General features: G+C 34.2%; 1 protein-coding gene across 3 annotated transcripts in view; it reads right to left on the bottom strand.

Moving 5' to 3' along the window:
- Positions 1-18,381, bottom strand: part of LOC131522774 (1-phosphatidylinositol 4,5-bisphosphate phosphodiesterase beta-1) — a 79,344-nt gene that overhangs the window by 42,085 nt on the left and 18,878 nt on the right. For all 3 annotated transcript variants that reach the window (XR_009266634.1, XR_009266635.1, XM_058748485.1), the window contains exons 4-7: positions 2,799-2,939; positions 2,601-2,680; positions 1,410-1,463; positions 1,254-1,329 (exon numbers count right to left, since the gene is read on the bottom strand). Coding sequence is in view for 1 of the 3 variants with exons in the window: in XM_058748485.1 (XP_058604468.1) it covers positions 1,254-1,329; positions 1,410-1,463; positions 2,601-2,680; positions 2,799-2,939 (351 nt within the window). In the remaining 2 variants the exon portion in view is untranslated. The remainder of the gene's footprint in view (positions 1-1,253; positions 1,330-1,409; positions 1,464-2,600; positions 2,681-2,798; positions 2,940-18,381) is intronic.

Below are 18,381 nucleotides of genomic sequence, written 5' to 3' on the forward strand. Positions count from 1 at the left end.
TTAGCTCATTTCATCCTAAGAAGCATCTAATTCAACGAATCGATTGGTTTGTTACAACAAACTCAGTAACGTCAGTGAGCGAACTTTACTCATGTCGTCCACATGCTGGCAGACGCTCATCTCTGCAGTGAACATTCAAAACATGCAGCTCTCGCCCGCGGCTGATTAATGCTTCACCGCGCAAAATATAAAAGCAGCAAAAAAAGAAGAAAAAACTGATGAAAGGACATGAATGTGAGTGAGTCAGAGGCGGAGGCCAGCCAGAATAACACAGTGAGGATTTCTCATTAGTTACACACTTTTCCCTCCCGAATCTCCTGAGGCCTTTTAGCATTATGGATTTTGAGAATCTCCCCATGTTCAACGTTCAACCTTTAAATTTGCCATAAAATGATAAATCAAACAAACAGACTCCCCTTGATGCTAGGAATTAAAAGGGGGTCAGAAAAATAGGTAAAATAATGAATAAATGAAAAAGTGTATAAATAAAAAGATATATAAATAAACAGATAAATAAAAATAAATAAATAAATAAATAGATTAAAAAACAGTTAAATAGGTAAAAACAATGTATAAACAAATCAATAATGATAAAACAGAAAAACATAAATAAAATAAACAAAATAAACAGATAAAAATATAAAGATATATAAATAAAATGACAAAATAGACAAATAAATAAATAGATAAAAATAAAAAACTGAAAAATAAATAAAACCATGTGTAAATAAAATAAAATGTATAATATAATTACAGATAATAAATAAAATAAAATAATAAAAATAAATATATAAATAAATGGATACATGGATAAAAACGGTTAAATAGATAAAAAACTATAAGACAAATAAATAAACAGATAAATAGATCAAAACAATGTATAAATAAATATAGGCATAAAAACAATAAATAACAAAATAACTAGCAAACTAAAATAAATAAATAAAAAACACATAATTGAAACAAAATAGACAACTAATTAAATAAAATAACTAATTAGTTACACACTTTCTCCATCCTGAGGCCTTTTAAAATGTCCTAAGTGTAGTCTTTAGATTTGCCATAAAACGATAATGCAAGTAAATTCCCCTTGATCCTGGGACAGAAAACGTAAGATGTCATTTGTCAGGTGGTGTGCCTCGATCCGACAGCACACATATTTGGTAAAACCCACAAATTGACTTCCTGTGGAAACACGCGGTCTTCCTGTCTGCCAGCGGGATTCTGGAGCGATTAGCTGAACATATGCTCACCCGGCCGGACGGGAGATTGCAGCTCTCCAGCGCCGTCTCCACACGCTTCCGGTCAGTCGAGAACATGCGGCATATACTGCAGAAACATCAGAGGAGCAAAGTCTGATCACGTTCTCATTTATCATGTGACAGAGGTGAAGACGGATGCTGTCTTACTTTTTCACTGGGATTCGACCCTCTTGATTCGTCTGCAGCTTGAGTCTCGTGAAGCTGGTGAGAAAACAATACCATGGAAAAACTACATCAGTCATTCTCAGGAAAGTGTGTTTACATGACTTGTGTGTTTAGACAAAACACAGACAGATAATAAATAATAGATATACATATAGATATATAAATAATATATAGATATACAAATAAATAAAATAGACAAAAGGATAAATAAGATAAACTTAAAGAATAAATTGATATAAATATACAAATATATATATATATATATATATATATATATATATATATATATAATTACATACAATAACTAACTAACTAACAAACTAAATAAATAAATAATTAGGACACTGACTTTGCATTGGACACAAAACTTTTTTATCATACTAAAATAACCAATAAATAAATAAACAAATAAATAATATCTTCATTTTGCTTTTATTAAAATTGCTTCAGATAAATAGGTAAAAATACACAGATGGAAAAAAAGATAAAAGATTAAAAAGACAAACAAAATTAATAAAAATAGACAAAGGACAAGTAAATAGATCAAAAATGTTTTTTTAAAAATATAAAAATATAACATAATTAGATAAAAAACAAACAAAAAAAACTACAGTACGTTCTATTTTTTATTTTTATTTAAATTAACACTATTGTTCTCCAATTAAATTTAATTAAAGGGTTAGTTCACTTAAAATGTAAATAATAATAATAATAATAATAAATGTATATACAAAATTTAAGTACTAATTATTAATTAATTAATTAAAAAGCATATTCCGTAATTCTTTACTTAAAGCCTTTATATATGTAGTTTTACTGCATTAATTATGCCTTGTAATGTACCTTATAATGCATTGTATGGTCCCATGAATAACTATAACCACAGTTTTAAAACATTATAATACTTTTTTTTTTTTTTTTTTATTGTTACACATTGTTAGAAAGTGTAATGCATTAAAACACACAACAAACATACCTTCAACCATTCTAAAGCATTTTGGTTACAATTATTTATGAAATCATATAATGCATTACAGCATGCATTATGAATACATTTCTAATGCATTACAAACAAAGGCTTTAAGTGTTACCGTATATTCTTTTAAATCCAGTACAGTTTCCTGCCAATGACTCATGAACAGAATCAGGTGACCGAGGTGGTGAGGTACTCACGCTTTCTCCAGACAGGACTCTCGGCCCATGTTCTGAGCGAGCAGGTTAGACGCCAGACTGAACAGCTCATCTGCCCACTCCTTCATCAGCGACAGCGCGCAAACACAAAAGGCATTTCATTAAAACGATCCAGGTCAAGCATCCTGACTGGGATTTATGCTGCACAAATATCTGCTGATCTGATCTAATCACACGCACCTTGGCGACGTCTTCTTGGAAGGCCATGAAGTTCAGGTACTGGATGTTGACCATGTCTGGTCCCGTCACCACCGTCAGCATCCGGTTCTCTATCCGGCCCACCAGATTCCCCACGTCCAGCAGCTCCCGCAGCTTCGCCTCCTGAGGGAGAACCGCAGTAAACACGGCAGAATAAGACCGCTGCCATCTCTGCTCAACACCTAGCTGCTCACGACGATGATGAAGAAACATTCAATACATCAGCCCAATATCATACAAGAGAAACTATTCGTATCTAAATATACTTTTGCTTTTATTGAAATTACTTCAGGACCAACATTTTATACTGAAATTAAATGTATTAATATAATCAAACGATGGACAGATAACAGATAAGTAAGTAAATAAATGAATAAACACTTACAGAAATAAAAAATTACCACTCGACTCTTTTCTTGTGAAGTACAAAGTAATTAATTATTTTAATATCACACAAAAATACGAAAAGTGAAATGCATTCATATAAATAAGTCATTGGATGAATGGATAGAAAGATGAATTTATAAATAAATAAATAAATAACAAATAAAATATATAGATTATTAAAATTACTTTAGAACACTTGCTGCAACACTTTTTATCACACACAAAATAAATAAGTAAATAATGGTAGATGAATATATAAATAAACAAAAATGAAATAAATAAATAGATACATAAATGGATGTAAAAATGAATGAATGAATAAATAATGGATGGATGGATGAATGATTAAACAGTTAGGTAGATGAATATATTAATAAATTAAAATACAATAAACAAATAAATAAATAGATAAAAATAGCTAAATAGCTAAAAAAAAAAAAAACCATACGTAAAAGTATGTATAAATAAATAAATCAGGCAATTCTATCTCATTTTTATTGAAATTAACACTCAGTGATCAGTCAATCAATCTTTTATTGAAATTACTTCAGGACCCAGATTTTACATTACATAACTCTTTTATCATACAAAATAAGCAACAGAAAAAAAAAGAAAAGGAAATGTATTTAAATAAATAAGTAAACAAACAAACAAATACATACATACATTCAATTTTGCTTTTATTATATTTACTTCAGGACCCAGATTTGATATCGGACACAACTTTTTTTTTTACATATACAAAAATAACCCAAAAATGAAATATATTAATATTAACAAGCTTGTTTATGTCCATGCCAATTGTCTCATATAAACCTGGAGCATAAAAATGAAATAAGCTCTGGCTGGTTGTTTGCGCGCCGCTCAGATGCTCTGTTCCTGTCTGAGTGGGCGTTTGTTGGCCAGAATGAGCTGCAATGTGGAGCCCATTTCCAGCCAAAAAAGCCTGTGTGTGTGTGTGTGTGTGTAGCTGAGAGTGTTGGTCAGGTAGAGAGTCTCTCTGCTTCTGGAGAACATCTTTCATCTGTGTGTCGCTCAACAAGTGTTTCTCATGCAGCTGTGCAACAGGTGTGTGTTTGGCTCTCAGCTGTCAGCGACTAATTAAAGGCAGCGCGACGACTCTCCAATCAAGCGCTGATGTGCGAGAGCCATTCATCTGCGCCACAGCAGAACCAATGCTTCAACAAATATAATCAAGCCTGAAAAACACGACCGGAGGATTGACAACGAGCTGAACCCCAGAGAGCACCCGAGCACGTCACCGAGAACAAATCCAAAAAAAAAAAAACGATTTCAACATGATTACAAAAATGACCAAAAATGACATTTTATACATATAAACAGTAAATTCTACATTATAAATATAAACAAATAAATAACTTGATTATTTCTAAATTTTGCCTTTATTGAAATTACTTCAAGACCCAGATTTTACATTAAAACATTAGATGTTTTTTTTTATTACACTTTTTTATCATACAAAAGTAACAGGTAAAATGAGATATATGAATATAAATAAATAAATGAACAAATAAGTAAGTAAATAAACCAAACCAAACCAAACCAAATGCATTTAAATAAATAAATAAATATTCAATAATTCAAGACCCAGATTTTACAACACTTTTTTCACTAAAATCTAACCAAATCTAAATAAAAAAATAACCAAAAATGAAATTTATTAACAATTACAAGAAATGCATATCATGTGAATGCGATCCATGTCAGCAGACAAATAAAATCAGACAAATTGAACAAACATAATCAAGGGTAAAAACACGTCTGGAGGTTTACATGCGGACGAGTGAAATCCCAAAGCACACGTGAGCACGAGAACAAACGGGGGAGAAAAGACACCTGATGGTTTTTCATAAAAAAAAAAAATCTAATGTTTTATCAGTTCCGGCTGTGACTCACAAAAACAATATGCCCACAACACACCCAGAGGAAAAGAGCACTATTACAGAATCCATCAGCGCGCCGGCAGCTTCGCTAATTTCAGTGACGTTCACTGAGTAATATTACAGCTTCAGTTGTCTTCTCACCACTTCGGGGGCCAAATGATTGATCAGCGCCTCCAATGTCTCGCTACAAACTAGTGGTCAGATGCATTGCTGAATGATGCTCATAAATATCTGATAAGATGTGAAAACACTGAATAGACCGTCACACCCAACACAGAGTACATCAATGAATCCAACTGGCCCTTTCATTTCTGTGAATGAATACACACAGCAATAAAGATGGCATCTGCTGAAAATGTGCTCATCCTCAGGCCATCCAAGATGCAGATGGGTTTGTTTCTTCATCAGATTTGGGGAAATGTAGCGTTCCATCACTTGCTCATCAATGGATCCTCTGCAGTGAATGGGTGCCAAACACACAGCTTTTGTCTTCTCCAGATGTTAACTGATGGACTGGAGCGGTGTGGATTATTGTGATGTTTTTATCAGCTGTTTGGACTCTCATTCTGACGGCACCCATTCACTGCAGAGCATCCATTGCTGTGATGGATCGCTACATTTTCCCAAATCTGTCAAATAAAAACAATTGATTATTTAAGTAAAATAATATAATAACAATAATATAAATTATACAAAAATAAATATTTAAAATATTATATTAAAAATATTACACAAAAATAAAATACTAATAAAATAAAAACCAAAAATACAAAAACCAAAAGCGATATTATTATACTAATATTAATATATTAAATTATTCAAAAATAAATGGCAGAAAAATAAAACACTAAAACATAAAAACAAAAACACTAAATAAGAGAAATTACTATTGTAATATTTCACTGTAAAAAAAAAAAAAAAAAAAAAAAAAGTATAATAAAAAATAATATAAACTTTTTATGATTTTAAAAGTTAAACCATCAAACTTTTATTTTGGCAAAAACAAACAAAAAAAACCCAAAAAACACAATTTTTGTCTGTGATCAAGTTCCAGTGAATTTCTACAGTGAGGAGACTCATTCCGATTTTCCCGTATCCCTCATGAGTCATGACTGGGTTTGGCCCTGGGGCCCCTGCAGCCAGACTACTGTTAGACTTTTATTTAAAGCGTTTTCCTCCGACAGCATGACAGACGACACAGGTTCATTAGTGAAAGCCGCTGTGTGTACTGCAGACACCAGCTCTGAATAGCACATGAATAATACATGCAGTTATTGAATATTAAATTGACTCTTTAAAAGGGGAGTTCTGTGTCAGCCGGACAGATGTGTGTGAGAGCGCCGCTAAAAAAAGATCAAGCCTGTAAACAGCCTATGCTTACTGCATGATCATTTTCATTGCATTTTATTTTTCAGCATGAAAATGTGCATTTAACTATTCTTTTACATGTTGCATGTATTATTTTTCACGTTTTTATGATGCTTTCTTGTGCAAAAACTCAACATCACGATGCAAGCGTGTTCTTGGTTTACTTGGTTCACGATATTGGGGGAAAAAATGGCACTGTGATATGAAAAAATACAGGAATTTACAACCAGATGATTTGTATAAATCTATTAGGAAAGAATTAACGATTCTAGAAAGATTGGAGTAATTTCTGCAGTTGAGTGCATCTGCATATTAGAAAATAAAAAATAATTGTAAAAAAGCTTGAACAATCCTTGTAGGGTTAAACCATTTGTAATACATTTTGAAAAATCTCTTTCCACTCTCTCTACACTTTTTTCCCATTCAATATGACTTAAAATCGTAATTATTCTTTGTCATTTTAAAATAAAAGTAATAAATAAAATGAAAAATATGTAAAAATGTCCTGTAAAATAAAAAAAAACTATTCATAAAAACTACAAATATTTTTTATAGTACAACTGTAAAATTACAATACTAATATTTACATCTTCATTTCTTCATGTTCAAACATTCCGTAAAAACTTTTATATAAACACTCATTTGAACTTTTAAATAAACGAATAAAATAAGATAAATAATAAATATATTGTAAAAACACTATTGTACTATGAAAAATATTGTACAACAATTTTTTTTCTTTCACAGTAAAACTGTAAAATTTCAAAACTAGTATTTTTGTCTTCATTTCAAACAGTAAATCATCCAGCACGGCATATATTTAATAAATTGCATGCAGTCTTCAGCATGATAATCGCGTGTCAGACTCTCAAACACAGAGACTGTATCATCCGTGTGAAGTCTGTGATTCTCTCATGTGCGCTTGTTTCATGCAAATCTGAGGGTTTTTATTCTCTGCAGGACGCCAGGCAAAATGAAAGGTCCTGCTGAGAGGAAAATAAATTGGATTTAGATTTATCTGCACACCTGCATATATTACAGTGGTGTTCCTTTCTCTCTCTGTCTTCAGGAATCCAGCACAGCCTGGAATAAAACAATATTCCTGCACGCCGAGCGGCAGACGAAACATCAGCAGCATAATCACAAAAACCACCGACATCACCTCAACACTTCAGCATTTAAAGAGAATAAAACCAACACGAGATGAAAGCTGCTGCCTTCAAACTCACTATCATGATGCTGGGTTGCTAGGTGGAGTTCTGGATGGTTGCTAAGGTGTTGCTATAGTGTTCTGGGTGGTTTTTTAGTTTACTACTATCCAAGTACAAAAGTCATCTTCTGGTCTCTTCAGTGCAGGTCTGTGGGATTTATTGCTCATTTTATCAAATAGAGATGCACAACTAATCAAAAGAAAACTGAAATCGTGATATGGTTTAGTGCAATTATAAATCTGAAAAGACTGGGATTTAATTATGTAAATATACAGCAAAGCAGCTCAGGATCGATCAGATGTTTTCAGCGTTGTTTTTTGTACTTTTTTATTTTATAGTTAAATATTGCAATAGTAATAATGTTTAATATTTTTATTTAGTAATAATATTATAAAGCATATTATATAATTGCATTTTTAGTAGTAGAATTTATTTAGTTATTTTTAGTGATGCACCAAAATTTCAGCAACTGAAATATATTCACGCAATTACATCATAACATACCATCATAACATCACATAATTACATAATTAAAAAAATAATTGACTTAAATGCAAATTAAATGTTTACATGCAACTCAGTTTTTATTTTAGCACTCATTATCACATAAATGTGATTAATTAAATGATTATTAAATAACATTTTATGTGCAATTTCAATGTTTATGCAACTCAGTTTGTATTTGATTGTGTTGATTATTAAATACATGTAATTAACTGATTATTAAATCAACTTTATTGTCAGTTTCAGTTTGTGGCGAAATTAAAATTGTAATTGTAGTTTTGATATTTTGGTTAAAAAAAATCAGTTTCCTGCATTAGCCCTATATTATATATATATATATATATATTTTTTTTTTATTTATTTAAATGGGACATATTGATATATAGTCACATATTTTTTGGCCAAATTATGCAGCCTGAGAAAGAAGCACTGCACCTGGTGCATTATCTTTGGTTTCAGTTTTTGGCTAAATGAAAACTTTAATTTTAGTTTGATGTTTCAATAAAAATAAATCAGTTTGGTGTATCACTATTATTATTAGAGTAAATTTTTTCCCCCAAACTGTGCAGCCTAAGGTTAGCATGTTTATTCAAATCACTGAATAGCATTACTCATGCTTTCCCAAGCAAACACCACTAACAGAGGTGCAAGATCCAAACATGCGCACCAACAAAAGCGTCAGTCCGCCTACATCTGTGATCATCAACGACGCTTCTCTATTTTTTCCAGGAAAGAATGCAGTGAAATGCATATTGATTGTGATGATGGCAGCGCTGTTTAAATCAGATGAGTCAGCATCTCCGGCTGGCTGGAGAGCCGCTGCTGTCATTGTTGTCACCTTGTCCTCCGCGAGGCTCCTCGCCATGTTGGATGCCCTTTCTCGCAAGCTCATTAGCTCCGGCGCCTTTGGCTCCGGTCACACACAGGGAGCCTTTGCACCAGAGTTTCTATGGCAACATGCACCAAGACCTCGCTGCCTCCGGGAGCTGGATTTAACCGAACCACGCTGTATCAAAGCGCAGGGCCGTGGCGCGTCTGCTCTGACCAGAATCACTGGAGCACTGTCAACCACCGAAGACGAGCGAGAGACACGCCGGACAATCAGAGTCAGCCTGATGAACAGAAGCCTTTCATGTCACTGATAAGCAATTAAAATGCATTAGATCATGAGTTCAGACACATTAGTTCTAATTTAATTTTATGTAAAAAAAAAAAAAAAAAAAAACCATTATATATATATATTCATAAGTGGCTTTGGATAAGAGCAAATGCTCAGTGAATGTAACTTTAACAAAAGTTGCAGTAAAATGAGTAAGAAATAATCAAGTGTCATATTAAACCAGCAGGCAAATATTGTACTGTAGAAAACCTTTATTTACTGATTTATGTTTTGACACCTCATAATTATACAGAGAAACAACCTCCTGAAAACAGAGATTAGACCGCATACTGCAGCAGTGAGAAAAAACAGAAAAATAACAATAATAAAAATAGATGTTTACATTGTAAAGAAAATGTGACTGAGGTCATTTATGTATTTATGTACATATTTATATATTTATAAAAAACATTTAGATTTATACATACAGTTTAAAACAGTAAGACTTATAAATAATAATCAAATACATAAAAATAAATATATGATTTATAAATAGTTATGTATAAAAATATTAATAAAAACTTTAAGTGAGATTAATTTATAAATAACATTAAAACGCATAAATAAAAATAAAACAAATGATTGAGATTTATTTATATTCATAACTAAATAAATAGTTATGTATAAATATATAAATACAAACTTTGAGAGATTTATTTATAAATAAATACAATTATGTATAAATATATAAATAAAATATCAATAAATAAATACATTTCTATTTTTATTCTAGGTTAAAAAAGCTTCGGTTTCAAGTCTTACATTCAACAAATTGTTTGCTTAAAAGTAAAAATTCTGTCATCATCTACACACCCTCATGACTTTTGGTTAATTAAAATAAATGATCTGATTGATGTGTCCTTACACACTAATAAGACTCTACACACTGTAAACGATCATGTTTTACACTTCAGTACTGAACCAGCAAGTTCTTAAAAACATTTGATTTCTCCATCGCTCGTGATTTATTCTGGCCTACAGAAAGTTGCTGTTGCCCTCTGAAAACATGGTGCTCCTGGACGAGTTGCACGTGAAAGTTCAGCTCACTGACCTACACAAGAGCAACAGCCATGGCTCCTGCTGATTCCACACGCACAGGCTCATGTGAGTTTACCGCGGTAAACCTACAGCGGGTGATTCTCTGCACTGCTGATCTCCTCCAGGCGATGGTTTGACTGGAGAGGAGCAGGAATCAAAGGCCATTCTGGCTGAAGTCCACCAGTTCTTCTGTCTGCTGCACGCTTGAACGGCTCATTACCCGCAGAAAATAGGCTCTAACTCAGAATATATGGTGCTGGGTGGAAAACACTCAAAAAAAAAGATGCAAAGTGAAACCACAGATAGCACAGTTTATGTGCAATGCACTGAAGAAATCAGTGAAGGACACTCAAAATTTTGGATCAAATTTATAATTGACTCACATAAAAATAACTCTGGCTGACCTTATGCGTTCAGCAAAAATGTTTTTAAATTTTATATATATATATATATATATATATATACACACACACACATATACAGTGAGGAAAATAAGTATTTGAACACCCTGCTATTTTGCAAATTCTCCCACTTAGAAATCATGGAGGGGTCTGAAATTGTCATCGTAGGTGCATGTCCACTGTGAGAGACATAATCTAAAAAAAAATCCAGAAATCACAATGTATGATTTTTAACTATTTATTTGTATGATACAGCTGCAAATAAGTATTTGAACACCTGAGAAAATCAATGTTAATATTTGGTACAGTAGCCTTTGTTTGCAATTACAGAGGTCAAACTTTCCTGTAGTTTTTCACCAGGTTTGCACACACTGCAGGAGGGATTTTGGCCCACTCCTCCACACAGATCTTCTCTAGATCAGTCAGGTTTCTGGCCTGTCGCTGAGAAACACGGAGTTTGAGCTCCCTCAAAGATTCTCTATTGGGTTTAGGTCTGGAGACTGGCTAGGCCACGCCAGAACCTTGATATGCTTCTTACAGAGCCACTCCTTGGTTATCCTGGCTGTGTGCTTGGTCATTGTCATGTTGGAAGACCCAGCCTCGACCCATCTTCAATGCTCTAACTGAGGGAAGGAGGTTGTTCCCAAAATCTCGCAATACATGGCCCCGGTCATCCTCTCCTTAATACAGTGCAGTCGCCCTGTCCCATGTGCAGAAAAACACCCCCAAAGCATGATGCTACCACCCCCATGCTTCACAGTAGGGACGGTGTTCTTGGGATGGTACTCATCATTCTTCTTCCTCCAAACACGTTTAGTGGAATTATGACCAAAAGTTCTATTTTGGTCTCATCTGACCACATGACTTTCTCCCATGACTCCTCTGGATCATCCAAATGGTCATTGGCAAACTTAAGTCGGGCCTGGACATGTGCTGGTTTAAGCAGGGGAACCTTCCGTGCCATGCATGATTTCAAACCATGACGCCTTAGTGTATTACCAACAGTAACCTTGGAAACGGTGGTCCCAGCTCTTTTCAGGTCATTGACCAGCTCCTCCTGTAGTTCTGGGCTGATTTCTCACCTTTCTTAGGATCATTGAGACCCCACGAGGTGAGATCTTGCATGGAGCCCCAGTCCGAGGGAGATTGACAGTCATGTTTAGCTTCTTCCATTTTCTAATGATTGCTCCAACAGTGGACCTTTTTCACCAAGCTGCTTGGCAATTTCCCGTAGCCCTTTCCAGCCTTGTGGAGGTGTACAATTTTGTCTCTAGTGTCTTTGGACAGCTCTTTGGTCTTGGCCATGTTAGTAGTTGGATTCTTACTGATTGTATGGGGTGGACAGGTGTCTTTATGCAGCTAACGACCTCAAACAGGTGCATCTAATTTAGGATAATAAATGGAGTGGAGGTGGACATTTTAAAGGCAGACTAACAGGTCTTTGAGGGTCAGAATTCTAGCTGATAGACAGGTGTTCAAATACTTATTTGCAGCTGTATCATACAAATAAATAGTTAAAAATCATACATTGTGATTTCTGGATTTTTTTTTAGATTATGTCTCTCACAGTGGACATGCACCTACGATGACAATTTCAGACCCTCCATGATTTCTAAGTGGGAGAACTTGCAAAATAGCAGGGTGTTCAAATACTTATTTTCCTCACTGTACATATATATATATATATATATATATATACACACATATACATATACACACACACACAGGTGGATCTCAATAAATTAGAATGTTGTGGAAAAGTTCATTTATTTCAGTAATTCAACTCAAATTGCGAAACCCGTGTATTAAATAAATTCAATGCAATGGAGGTGATCAGTTTGTGGCACTGCTGAGGTGGTATGGAAGCCCAGGTTTCTTTGACAGTGGCCTTCAGCTCATCTGCATTTTTTGGTCTCTTGTTTCTCATTTTCCTCTTGACAATACTCCATAGATTCTCTATGGGGTTCAGGTCTGGTGAGTTTGCTGGCCAGTCAAGCAGACCAACACCACGGTCATTTAACCAACTTTTGGTGCTTTTGGCAGTGTGGGCAGGTGCCAAATCCTGCTGGAAAATGAAATCAGCATCTTTAAAAAGCTGGTCAGCAGAAGGAAGCATGAAGTGCTCTAAAATTTCTTGGTAAACGGTGCAGTGACTTTGGTTTTCAAAAAACACAGTGGACCAACACCAGCAGATGACATTGCACCCCAAATCATCACAGACTGTGGAAACTTAACACTGGACTTCAAGCAACTTGGGCTATGAGCTTCTACAAAACTTGCTCTCATCTGAAAAGAGGACTTTGGACCACTGGGCAACAGTCCAGTTCTTCTTCTCCTTAGCCCAGGTAAGACGCCTCTGATGTTGTCTGTGGTTCAGGAGTGGCTTAACAAGAGGAATACGACAACTGTAGCCAAATTCCTGGACACGTCTGTGTGTGGTGGGTCTTGATGCCTTGACCCCAGCCTCAGTCCATTCCTTGTGAAGTTCACCCAAATTCTTGAATGGATTTTGCTTGACAATCCTCATAAGGCTGCGGTTCTCTCGGTTGGTTGTGCATCTTTTTCTTCCACACTTTTTCCTTCCACTCAACTTTCTGTTAACATGCTTGGATACAGCACTCTGTGAACAGCCAGCTTATTTGGCAATGAATGTTTGTGGCTTACCCTCCTTGTGAAGGGTGTCAATGATTGTCTTCTGGACAACTGTCAGATCAGCAGTCTTCCCCATGATTGTGTAGCCTAGTGAACCAAACTGAGAGACCATTTTGAAGGCTCAGGAAACCTTTGCAGGTGTTTTGAGTTGATTAGTTGATTGGCATGTCACCATATTCTAATTTGTTGAGATAGCGAATTGGTGGGTTTTTGTTAAATGTGAGCCAAAATCATTAAAAGAACCAAAGACTTAAACTACTTCAGTCTGTGTGCATTGAATTTATTTAATACACGAGTTTCACAATTTCAGTTGAATTACTGAAATAAATGAACTACTCCACGACATTCTAATTTATTGAGATGCACCTGTATATACACACATATACATATATATATATATATATATATATATATATATATATATATATAGAGAGAGAGAGAGAGAGAGAGAGATATTGTAATTCATAATAATAATAATAATAATAATAATATTGTTATTTTGTATATAAAAACACTATACATACTGTATGCATAATAATAATAATAATAATAATAATGCATGTCTTAATTTACTAAAAAGTATCCATATATTAGAAAATTCAATAATCCTAAATTATAAGTCTACACTTATACATATTATAATAACTTTTAATAAATTTAGATATAAATCACTTACCATAAATATAAATCATATATAAAATATACACATTTAGTAACAATATTTTTAAATTGTAATAATAAAAATATTTAATAAATGTATTACAATTTACTTTTATATTTTTATTATGAATAATAATAATAAAATAAAAGATAAATATATAAACACTTCTTATAAATTCAAAACATGAAATGTTTATATATATACATACATACATACACTGTAAAAGTGAAAGTTGACAACTTAAAAAATTGAGGAAAACCGTTGCCTTAAAATTAAGTACATAATAATTTTTTTTTTTAAGTTAAGTGAACTTGACAATTCAATTAACTTATTTTTTTAATTATCATTTACTTAAAAATTAAGGCAATGGGTTTCCTCAATTTTTTTAAAGTTAAGTCAACATCACTTATATATATATATATATATACACCGTAACTATACCGTATAAACTTCCGTATAAATAAGTAAATATAAGTATAAAGAAATTACAGAAGTTTCATTTTAAAGTGAACTAAGAATACTGAGATGCTAAAATATTGTCCACAAAAGGTGTGCAACTGTTTAGTAAAGTTGCCCTTCATAAATCATGTATCTATGCCAATATACAATATACATGCTCGGACAGGCTGCAGACTTCACTGGAGACTCTCACAGCAGAATGGGAACAGCCGTTCCTCAAGCATATGGTCGTTACCAGCAGCAGTGCCATTAGCAAAGCTCTGGTTGCTTTTCAACAGATGGGCGCATGTAAACAATCCACTACTGCTTCAGACGATGTGATTGGTTTTAATATGAATCATATACATTTATGACATAACTGTCTCATTATCTTCTCTATTTTTCAATGGCGTAATTAACAGGCCGCTATTGTTCTCGCCGGGAGCTTTAACGAGAAGCCAAGGTCTGGAAAACAAGTGAAAAACTCCTGAAAGATGAACAGTTCTTCTGCTCTCTTCTGTATTCATCTGCTGTCAGCTTCACAAGCGTACAACAAATCAATGGAATCTTTCTTCGTTTCAATTAACAACACATCTTTAATGGCTCACATAAAAAAGCAATTGCAAACAAAAGGATATTTTTCATGGTCTCAGCGTACTAGTGATTAAAATCTCATTCAAATTCCTTTCTTAATAAAAAAAGTTAGTTAAGCAGCTTGCAATTAGGAGTCACCTACTACTCTGGGACAAACAAAACACAGAAGATTAGAATAGGAGTTTGAGGACTTGCCATAAAGTAAAGAAAGGGGATAACATAACACAACACAACATAAAAATAAAGCCTCTACTGCCCAACAAGGCTGCATTTATCGGATTAAAAATACAATAAAAACAGTAATGTTGTAAAATATCATTACAATATAACTGTCTTATATTGAAGATATTGTCAAATGTAAATTTACTGCTGTAATCAAAGCCAAATTGTCAGCATCATTACTCCAGTCTTCAATGTATATTTTTATTTAATTTTTTAATTTATTTTTTTTATTTTATTTTAAACCTGTGGTAAATGCAAGTAAATGCATTTGTTTAAAAACATATTAAATAATAGTAATTATTATTTTATAATTTATTAAAGTGTATTATTATTAAAATGAAATCATTATTTTAGAAATTCAATAATCCTAAATCAGAAGTCTATAATATTACATAACAACTTTGTACATATAAAGAGGACTATAAAATAAAACACACATAAAATCCTATACATATGTATGTGTGTGTGTGTGTGTGTGTTTAACATAATTTTATTTTAATTTCTAATAATAATATTAATTATTATTATTATTATTATAATTATTATTGTAACTTACTAAAATGTATTATTATTAATAAAAATAGTATTAATAAATTATTCATAAACTACTAATCAATACATCATAAATCTATACTTATTGCATATATAAACACTTACTATATAAACATGTATAACAGTTAATATAAAAATAAATATAACATGTTATATACAGTGAGGAAAATAAGTATTTGAACACCCTGCTATTTTGCAAGTTCTCCCACTTAGAAATCATGGAGGGTCTGAAATTGTCATCGTAGGTGCATGTCCACTGTGAGAGACATAATCTAAAAAAAATCCAGAAATCACAATGTATGATTTTTAACTATTTATTTGTATGATACAGCTGCAAATAAGTATTTGAACACCTGAGAAAATCAATGTTAATATTTGGTACAGTAGCCTTTGTTTGCAATTACAGAGGTCAAACTTTCCTGTAGTTTTTCACCAGGTTTGCACACACTGCAGGAGGGATTTTGGCCCACCTCCACACAGATCTTCTCTAGATCAGTCAGGTTTCTGGCCTGTCGCTGAGAAACACGGAGTTTGAGCTCCTCCAAAGATTCTCTATTGGGTTTAGGTCTGAGACTGGCTAGGCCACGCCAGAACCTTGATATGCTTCTTACAGAGCCACTCCTTGGTTATCCTGGCTGTGTGCTTGGTCATTGTCATGTTGGAAGACCCAGCCTCGACCCATCTTCAATGCTCTAACTGAGGGAAGGAGGTTGTTCCCCAAAATCTCGCAATACATGGCCCCGGTCATCCTCTCCTTAATACAGTGCAGTCGCCTGTCCCATGTGCAGAAAAACACCCCAAAGATGATGCTACCACCCCATGCTTCACAGTAGGGATGGTGTTCTTGGGATGGTACTCATCATTCTTCTTCCTCCAAACACGTTTAGTGGAATTATGACCAAAAGTTATATTTTGGTCTCATCTGACCACATGACTTTCTCCCATGACTCCTCTGGATCATCCAAATGGTCATTGGCAAACTTAAGTCGGGCCTGGACATGTGCTGGTTTAAGCAGGGGAACCTTCCGTGCCATGCATGATTTCAAACCATGACGCCTTAGTGTATTACCAACAGTAACCTTGGAAACGGTGGTCCCAGCTCTTTTCAGGTCATTGACCAGCTCCTCCCGTAGTTCTGGGCTGATTTCTCACCTTTCTTAGGATCATTGAGACCCCACGAGGTGAGATCTTGCATGGAGCCCCAGTCCGAGGGAGATTGACAGTCATGTTTAGCTTCTTCCATTTTCTAATGATTGCTCCAACAGTGGACCTTTTTCACCAAGCTGCTTGGCAATTTCCCGTAGCCCTTTCCAGCCTTGTGGAGGTGTACAATTTTGTCTCTAGTGTCTTTGGACAGCTCTTTGGTCTTGGCCATGTTAGTAGTTGGATTCTTACTGATTGTATGGGGTGGACAGGTGTCTTTATGCAGCTAACGACCTCAAACAGGTGCATCTAATTTAGGATAATAAATGGAGTGGAGGTGGACATTTTAAAGGCAGACTAACAGGTCTTTGAGGGTCAGAATTCTAGCTGATAGACAGGTGTTCAAATACTTATTTGCAGCTGTATCATACAAATAAATAGTTAAAAAATCATACATTGTGATTTCTGGATTTTTTTTTTTAGATCATGTCTCTCACAGTGGACATGCACCTACGATGACAATTTCAGACCCCTCCATGATTTCTAAGTGGGAGAACTTGCAAAATAGCAGGGTGTTCAAATACTTATTTTCCTCACTGTATATATAATTAGCTATTTTTCATAACTTTAAATAATACATTGAAAAACATCCAATATCACTCAGCCCTACCACAAACAACCAATTATTTATTCAAAACAGCAGGCGGTGAGAGCAGCATTTCTCCAGCAGCTTCATGCGTGATGTTTTATTGTGTGCTGAGTGGCTCAATTGATCATCAGAATCATAACGTCTCACTCTCTCTCACTCATACAGCGTCTGTGGAAATATCTTCGACCTCTACATCCAAGGGTGGATGGACGGTTTGTTGTGGCTCGTGGATGCCCTCATATAAACGCGCTGCTACAAGATTTATTCAGCTGCCTTTGACACCTGCACACTGCGTTTCCCAGAATCACTCTCAATCATGACACTGAGTCAGAGCGCACTCGCTCCGAGAAGATGCTTTATATCACAGCGCAGAGAGAGAGAGAGACGCAAGATTCACTCTGACCACCACAATACAAGATTATGAAGAGAAATCAACAAATAATAACCTATTTTACAGTGGCCGAGAGAGCTCAATGCGCTGCAAATAGAAAAAAAAAAAACTCCTGTAAATTAAGAAAACAACTTAAATTAACAAGCTGCAAATGCTCACAACACAACCAAATAAAGAAACGCGCTGCAAATAAAATTCTTTATTTGGTTGCATTGTGAACATTTGCAGCACCTGCTGTCAAACTGATGAGAGCGCGTTGAGCTCTCTCGGCCACCGTACTATTTAGACTGA

The sequence above is a fragment of the Onychostoma macrolepis genome, chromosome 17 (assembly GCF_012432095.1).
Source record: "Onychostoma macrolepis isolate SWU-2019 chromosome 17, ASM1243209v1, whole genome shotgun sequence".
Lineage (NCBI taxonomy): Eukaryota > Metazoa > Chordata > Actinopteri > Cypriniformes > Cyprinidae > Onychostoma > Onychostoma macrolepis.